The sequence below is a fragment of the Rutidosis leptorrhynchoides genome, chromosome 1 (genome assembly GCF_046630445.1).
Source record: "Rutidosis leptorrhynchoides isolate AG116_Rl617_1_P2 chromosome 1, CSIRO_AGI_Rlap_v1, whole genome shotgun sequence".
NCBI classification, from domain to species: Eukaryota; Viridiplantae; Streptophyta; class Magnoliopsida; order Asterales; family Asteraceae; genus Rutidosis; species Rutidosis leptorrhynchoides.
In genome coordinates this window covers 56,758,528-56,767,638 of record NC_092333.1, presented here as the reverse complement: position 1 = coordinate 56,767,638, position 9,111 = coordinate 56,758,528, and the positions used below count along the sequence as shown (strand labels likewise).

General features: G+C 34.9%; 1 protein-coding gene across 1 annotated transcript; it reads left to right on the top strand.

Moving 5' to 3' along the window:
* The first annotated feature begins 1,714 nt into the window (after window positions 1-1,714).
* On the top strand, window positions 1,715-8,508 carry LOC139871105 (ABC transporter B family member 11-like). The gene is made up of 12 exons (XM_071858862.1): window positions 1,715-2,020; window positions 2,443-2,497; window positions 2,592-2,767; window positions 2,855-3,076; window positions 3,164-3,402; window positions 3,816-4,341; window positions 5,002-5,275; window positions 5,714-6,534; window positions 6,625-6,891; window positions 6,994-7,257; window positions 7,356-7,649; window positions 8,149-8,508. The coding sequence occupies exons 1-12, from the start codon at window positions 1,715-1,717 to the stop codon at window positions 8,506-8,508; spliced, it is 3,804 nt and encodes a 1,267-aa protein (XP_071714963.1).
* The last annotated feature ends 603 nt before the right edge of the window (window positions 8,509-9,111 follow it).

Genomic DNA, 9,111 nt, shown 5'->3' with positions numbered 1-9,111 from the left:
CCTACTGTAAGAAACAAAGATTTCTTGAGATTGGATGATCACCTTACAAGATTGGAAGAGAGCTAGCAAACTTGGAAGTATTCTTGATTTTATGAAACTAGAACTTGTAGAATTTATGAAGAACACTTAGAACTTGAAGATAGAACTTGAGAGAGATTAATTAGATGAAGAAAATTGAAGAATGAAAGTGTTTGTAGGTGTTTTTGGTCGTTGGTATATGGATTAGATATAAAGGATATGTAATTTTGTTTTCATGTAAATAAGTCATGAATGATTACTCATATTTTTGTAATTTTATGAGATATTTCATGCTAGTTGCCAAATGATGGTTCCCACATGTGTTAGGTGACTCACATAGGCTGCTAAGAGCTGATCATTGGAGTGTATATACCAATAGTACATACATCTAAAAGCTGTGTATTGTACGAGTACGAATACGGGTGCATACGAGTAGAATTGTTGATGAAACTGAACGAGGATGTAATTGTAAGCATTTTTGTTAAGTAGAAGTATTTTGATAAGTGTCTTGAAGTCTTTCAAAAGTGTATGAATACATATTAAAACACTACATGTATATACATTTTAACTGAGTCGTTAAGTCATCGTTAGTCGTTACATGTAAGTGTTGTTTTGAGACCTTTAGGTTAACGATCTTGTTAAATGTTGTTAACCCAAAGTTTATAATATCAAATGAGATTTTAAATTATTATATTATCATGATAGTATGATATATTAATATATCTTAATATGATATATACATTTAAATGTCGTTACAACGATAATCGTTACATATATGTCTCGTTTCGAAATCCTTAAGTTAGTAGTCTTGTTTTTACTTATGTAGTTCATTGTTAATACACTTAATGATATATTTAATTATCATATTATCATGTTATATATAATATAACAATGTATTAATATGCTTCATATATATTTAGTAAGACGTGGTTATAACGATAATCGTTATATGTATCGTTTCGAGTTTCATACGTCAATAGTCTCCTTTTTAAGTATATAACTTATTGTTACTATTTTTAATGAGATACTTGATGATCATTATATCATGTTAAACATATATATTTATTCATTTATGTATCATCATGTCATATACAACTTATAGCGTTCGTGAATCATTGGTCAAACTGGGTAATCAGACGTTTACAAAATTTCCGTTTCAATTAACCAAGTCTTAACAAGTTTGATTGCTTAACATGTTGGAAACATTTAATCATGTAAATATAGTTTTCATTAAACATATAATCATAGAAAGGTTCGGAAAAATTCGGGTCACTACAGTCATATATAATCACTGTTTTATTTTTCTCTTTTACATATATGATTTCAGTCTAGATAATATTTTGTTAGTTGAATAAGACCGATTTCACTAGACAGACATTTAAGGCATATTCTTTAAAGCTTCGATCATTTGGCTTTATTGTTGCTAATGAAAAAAGCTAAATGTGTTTCATATCTTGGTATAAGAGTAAACTTGGTTTTTACCAAACTTTTATGTTCCGATCCCAATATTCCATGTATGAATCGGCTAGTTTCATTATCATTATTTGTTCCTTGTCAAATATATAAGACAATATTTAAACCTTTTAAGATGTGCAGTAAGAAAGATCCATGTACGTGAGTTCATATCGATCACATTATATTCTCTTGTATCAGATTCACGGTTCTTTTTTGTTAGGCGGTGATTAAAATACGAAGAATGGATGTTGAAAGTGGTGCTGTAAAAGACATGAAGCCAGAAAAAGGCGTTACATCGAAAGCTCCAGAAATATCTAAGAAACCAAAAGATTCTGCTAAGCAGAAGATTACAGCACATGATGTGGTCCCGTATTACAAGCTATTTACTTTTGCAGACTCAATCGACTATGTTCTTATGATCATTGGAACGATTAATGCAATTGGAAGTGGGATTATCATGCCTATGCAGACAGTGATACTTGGGGAGCTAATTGACATATTTGGACATAATACAGATAACAAGCTCCTTGTTCATCAGATTTCAAAGGTAGAACATTTATAAAAATTGGTTAGAAATTTACTGTATTACATAAAGTTGTAAAAAAAATTTATATAAAAAAAGGTGGCATATTAAAATTTGGTTAAAAATTGTCCAAACGGGTGGAAAGTCACTATCTTTAACTACCTTCAAATAATCAGATGATTACTCAAAAATACTATATCTTTTGTAAACAAATTTGACACTCTTTATATGGAAAAACTGCTACTTGGAAATAAGTATTTTGAGTCGACCCAACCCATACAAAATGTAACCCATTTTGACAGGTTGACGAGCCTGAACATAAGTAACATACATATAGGAATCAGGATTAATATACTTATTTATTACTCCGTAATTTATAACTTTCTTTGAGATATAGAAAATTGCATTATGTATCATCCTCTAACTTTCAAAATTTTTTTTATTAGGTTTCTCTCAAATATGTCTACTTGGCTCTAGGGGCCGGCGCTGCAGCCTTTTTTCGTAAGCTTGTTAATCTAATTTCCTGCTTCTTTACTAAATTTATTTATTATTTTTTAATAAACCAATTAATTAACAATATTTAATAAATTTGTAGAGGTGGTTTGTTGGATGGTAACCGGAGAGAGGCAGGCTGCACGAATCAGAAGTTTATACTTGAAAACTATACTTAGACAAAATGTGGGATTCTTTGATCAAGAAAGCAAGACTGGAGAAATTGTCGAACGTATGTCTGGTGATACCGTTATTATTCAGGATGCTATGGGAGAAAAGGTAAACTGTTCTTGTATCATATTTAAAATGCTTAGAATTAATATAATAAAATCAAGTTTCAAAAAAGTTTTCTTGATGAATGTTCAGGTTGGAAAATTCATACAGGTAGTTTCAACATTTATTGGAGGGCTCGTGATTGCGTTTTCACGAGGGTGGCTACTTTCGGTTGTATTAGTATCTACGGTTCCTCCTTTAGTTATATCAGCTGGTTTTATGACTTTAATGGTGACAAAGCTAATGTCAAGAAGCCAAGCTGCTTATTCTGTTGGAGCAGCTGTTGTTGAACAAACAATTAGTTCTATTAGAACCGTAAGAATAAATTATGTCACTTTATGTTATCTAAATTATCATAATTAATTCTTATTAATAATTTTTAATACTAATACTTATATACAGGTTGCGTCATTCACAGGGGAGAAACAAGCAATCGTCAAGTACAACAAATCTCTTAAGGAAACTTATCGGGCTGGTGTTCAAGAGGGTCTGGTTGTTGGAGTTTGTTCGGGAATATTTATGTTTTGTGTATTCGGTTGTTACTCTTTGTCCATTTGGTTTGGTGGTATAATGATTGTCGAAAAAGGTTACACCGGAGGCCAGGTCATTAACATAGTCATCGCCTTTTTGATGGGATCCTTGTAAGTGCATTCTGCTCAACTTCTTAAATAAGTACTTATAATTATACCCGGCAAACAGGTCGGGTTGGGTCGATACCCAAACGGGTTTTGGGTCGAACGGGCCAGAATTTTTAGAGGGGCCAAATGGGTCGGGTTGGGTCGAGACCTAACTGGTTTTGGGTCGGACGGGTTGGAATTTTTAGAAAATTCGAACGGGTAGGTTCCAAATGGGTCGCCGGGACCCGTTTCTTGAATTTTCGTGATATATATTTCAATTTTTAGCTTCGTGTTTTTAGTAAACGCGTTCAGTTTTCAGTATCACGTTTCAATTTTCAGATTTGCGTTTTACCTTTCAGATTCTTGTTTCAGTTTTCAGTTTCGCTTTTAAGTTATAAACAAATAACTTTGTATATTGACAAAAATGTTTTTACTAGTGCTTTAGGCCAGGTATCACCATGTTTAACTGCGTTCACTGCCGGAAGAGTAGCAGCGTTTAAACTATTCGAGATAATCGAAAGAAAGTCAGAAATAGATCCTTATGACATCAGCGGTCAACAACCGGATGATATTCGAGGTGATATCGAACTACGGGATATTACTTTTAGCTATCCAACAAGACCCGAAGAAAACATTTTTAATGGGTTTTCTTTAGTGATACAAAGTGGGATGACAACAGCGTTAGTTGGACAGAGTGGAAGTGGGAAATCAACCGTAATCAGTCTCATTGAAAGGTTTTACGACCCCCAAAAAGGTGAAGTTTTTATCGATGGGATTAATATCAAAGACTACCAACTAAAATGGCTTAGAGGAAAAATCGGTCTTGTTAGCCAAGAACCTGTTTTGTTCAGTTCCACCATTAAAGATAATATTGCTTACGGGAAGGATGATGCAACACTCGATGAAATCAAGGCGGCTGCTGAGCTGGCAAATGCTGCTACTTTTATTGACAAATTCCCCAAGGTTCATTTAAAAATCCATTTGTATATTTGTTAATGCATATTCGTTAATCCCTAGTTCTCTATTCTTTAACGTATAACTCGGTCTGTAATAATTAACTATGTGTGTGACTATTGAATATTAGTTAATGTACGTAAACGTTCAAATCAATAGTTGAACTGACCTGACAGTTGACTGACTGAGTTAGTCTAGTCATCGTCGACCGACAGTCCGGGTCGGTGTAAGTTGATCTCCGATCGACTCAACAGACAGTCGGTCAACTGACTGTCACTGCAGAGAGTAGATAAACGGGTTTAAGCCTCATTTATTAGGTTACGCATCATATCAACCCTAAGTCGCCTGCAACTCAGTCCCTACTTCCAAAATACCACAGAATATCAATCTAGCATCGTGTTAATCAAGATGTAATCTTGGTTTGACTCGTACGAACCCGAAACCCTTGGATATTCGGTTTATTGCCCGTTCTAGTGTTATTCCGCCTCTAGATCGAGTTAGATTGATTCTAAGATCCTTCAACGTCTACAATATTTTTTATATATAATTAGCAATTTGTATACACATGAACTATTGACACAAAACATGGAAAAAGTGTTTTCTGGTCAACTTTACCTGTTTTGACCCGCCCCGCCCAATTTACCACCTCTAATTATATATATGCAACAGGGATTAGATACAATGGTTGGTGATCATGGAACACAAATGTCGGGAGGGCAAAAGCAAAGAATTGCGATAGCCCGGGCGATCATAAAAGACCCGAGGATTTTATTATTGGATGAAGCTACGAGTGCTCTCGATGCAGAATCGGAAAGGATAGTTCAAGAGGCACTCGATAGAATTATGCTTAATCGCACGACTGTTATTCTAGCTCATCGTTTGACCACGATAATTAATTCTGATGTTATTGCTGTTATTCAAGATGGCAAGATTGTAGAGAAAGGTCCTTCTTTTACTTACTTTCTGTTTCCTCGTATGTTTTTTCTAATGTTTATGTTTTTTTCGGAAAATGTATCACATGTGTCATGTAGTGTAGCATTGACTTTTATCAATGGTCGCGTTTTGAATAATAAGTGTGTCAATTTGAGTTGTGTTTTTATATGTTATTTAAAAGGGGACTGGTCAAATAAGTAAAATTAACCCAAACTATTTTCTATGCTATATATACATAAAAGTTACTGTATTTATATTGAATAATACCATTTGAAATACGGAAAAATTTGTGTATGTATGTCGACCCATATTGATGCTGTTTGTTTAGCCATAACTCGTTTTGACTCATTACCCAACTCATCTGACCCGCCTATTTGGGCACCAATAGCTAGTTTTTAATTTCTTTGCAACACATGTTGTTTTTTGATTATAACTAATCAACTTGCAGGTTCACACACTGAGCTATTACAAGATCCTGAAGGTGCGTACTGCCAGCTAATACGATTACAAGAACTCAACAAATGTTCACCAAAACAAGAAGATGATGATCATAATATTAACATGACATCTGGAAAAAATTCAAGTCATCCCGTTTCTGTTTTAAGCCAAGAATCATCTAAAATCAGTAACAGTACTGGTTCTGATAAATGTAAACTTGATAATGATAATCGTTCAGATTCTTATACGGCTTCCAGTAAGTCGCTTGTTCGATTGGCGTATATGAACAAGCCCGAAATCCCAGTTTTACTACTAGGTTGTATAGCTGCTGCAGTTAGTGGTTCAATCTTACCGATTTTCGGGTATCTTCTTTCGTTTATTATAAAAGATTTCTTTAAGCCGGCTCACGAGGTTCGAGAGGAAACAGCGTTCTGGGCGTCGATGCTTTTCGTACTCGGTTTCGTTATATTAATATCAGCACCATTTAGGACCTACTTTTTTGGTATAGCTGGGAGTAAGTTAATATGGAGGATTCGATTAAAATGCTTTGAGAAATTGGTTCGAATGGAGATAAGCTGGTTCGATAAGACGGAAAATTCAAGCGGTGTAATAGGCGGGAAGCTGTCTACAGATGCAGCTTCTGTTAGAGGTCTGATTGGGGACAGCCTTTCGTTAATCGTTCAGAACACATCGTCTGCAATTTGCGGTTTATTCGTTGCGTTTTTGGGAAGCTGGAAATTGGCTTTTATCATTTTACTTTTGTTACCGTTATTAGTAATTAATACGTACCTGCAGATGAAGTTCATTAGCGGTTTCAGTGCTGATACAAAGGTGAGTCACTTGTTACATTATATGGTTTTACTTATAATTGAATGGGTTGAAAATGCTACCTTTAGTAAACTGGTTTAAGTTCGCTTGTAGAAACTATACGAGGATGCAAGTCAAGTTGCGAGTGATGCAGTAGGAAGCATTAGAACAGTTTCATCATTTTGTGCTGAAGATAAGGTGATGAAGCTATATGAAAATAAATGTGAAGGACCTAGAAAAGCGGGAATTAAACAGGGTTTTGTTAGCGGTGCTGGTTTTGGGTCGTCCATGTTTTTTTTATTCTTAGTTTACGCAACAAGCTTTTATGTTGGAGCTCGTTTTGTTGAAGCGGGTCATACTACATTCTCTGAAGTGTTCCAGGTAAGCTGATCACACTCATGTGATAAGTTAGGAGGGTCATACGGGTGGGTTAAAGGTCTAAGTTGACTTGAGTTGACCCGAGACATTTTTTTGTATTTGAAGGTATTTTTGGGATTGAGTATGTCAGCAATGGGTATCGCTCAATCGGGATCGTTTGTTCCTGATTCTGGAAAGGCCAAATCTGCTGCTGCTTCGGTTTTTGCTCTTCTTGACCAAAAGTCAAAGATAGACTATACTGACGAGTCTGGAACCGTATTAGAAAACGTGAAAGGAGATATCGAATTTAGTCACGTTAATTTCAAGTATCCTTCAAGACCCGACGTTGAAATCTTCAGGGACCTTTGTTTAGAAATTCGTCCTGGTCAAGTAACCGCTTTTTTTTTTTCTCAAAATTTTCTTTTTATACCTTAAAAAGCTTATTTGTTTCATGTTTAATAAAACAATTATGTTTTATATTTGATTAGACCGTAGCTCTTGTTGGAGAAAGTGGAAGTGGAAAATCGACAGTTGTTTCTCTGTTGCAAAGGTTTTATGATATTGATTCGGGACAGATAACGCTTGATGGAGTCGATATCCGACAGCTAAATTTGAAATGGTTGAGGCAGCAGATGGGTCTAGTTAGCCAAGAGCCAGTATTGTTTAATGATACGATTCGTGCAAACATTGCATATGGTAAGGAAGGCAATGCGACGGAGGAAGAAGTCATAGCGGCTGCAGAATTGGCAAATGCCCATGAATTCATCAGTAGCTTACACAACGTATATATATTCGACCTTTATCTTTCAGATTCATTCATGCACAACCCTGAACCGTGTAGACAAACATTTTAAGTATAATGAAACATGGGTGGAAGGATGCTGGGTCAAACAGGTTGGATAACAGTTCTGGGTCGAAACGGGTCATTTTGTTTAGTCCGGGTTGATTTAGTTTGACCCAAAGTGAATTTTTTATCTGTTTTTAAAAGATTTATAAAATTACTACTCCCTCTGTCACATATTAATTGTCCCTAAACAAAAAAATACACAGTTTTAAAAATATCATCACTACATTGTACTTTTTCTGTCTTTTACAGCTTTAGAAGTATCATCATTGATTCATTAAATAGAATTAGTAATAAAAAATTTATCTTTGAGCATAGTTAGTTCATTTGACTTGTTCGACCCAATGAACTTATACGCTTTTCAAATTGACCCATTTAAGATTAAAAAATTACCCAAATGGATCCAGTAAGTCTAAAACATTTTTATGTGAATCCAGGGGTATGATACGTATGTAGGCGAACGAGGGATCCAATTATCCGGAGGCCAAAAGCAAAGAGTTGCGATAGCACGAGCCATCGTTAAAGCTCCAAAGATTTTGTTACTTGACGAGGCGACAAGTGCACTCGATGCTGAATCCGAGAAAGTCGTACAGGATGCACTTGATCGAGTTATTGTACACAGAACGACACTAGTGGTGGCCCACAGGCTGTCCACAATTCAGGGAGCAGATGTTATCGTTGTCATGAAAAATGGAGTCATTGCAGAAAAAGGAAAACATGAGGAACTTCTCAATATCAAAGATGGCATTTATGCCTCTTTAGTTGCATTACATACCACTGCTTCTTCATCTTCATAACATGACAGCAACATCAGATTAACTTAAATTGTTTGAACTTCATATTCGATTGATCTTATGTTCTTTTAAGCTATATATATTTTCTTTAGATGAATATACAACTACAGAAAAAAAATTTAGTTTACATACTTTCTTAAACAGTTTTGGTTTATATACGCATATCTATTAACATTAACATATACAAGTATATTTGCATACTTTCTTAAACAGTTTTTGTTTATATACGAGTATATTTACATACTTTCTTAAACAGTTTTGGTTTATATACGCGTACCTATTAAGATATGACTTGAAATGCAGAGACACCACTTCAATTTTATAAAACTCATAGAGACGAACAAGAGAAGATTTTTTTTTTTTTAATTATTTTTTTTTGGGTAAGCGAGGAAACTCTCCTATGAACGAGCACATTGACTCACCCATAGAAGGTAAAACCTCGGGTAATGAAGACCCCGAGCGCACCCTCTAGTCAAACTCCCTTTTTAAACAATTTGGCATAGACAGGAATTGACCCCGGGTGGTGTCGGGTGGTGTGCTTCATTGGCAACTCGAACTAGAGAAGATTGCAATACAACAAAATTACAATTAAATTAAAGACCATTC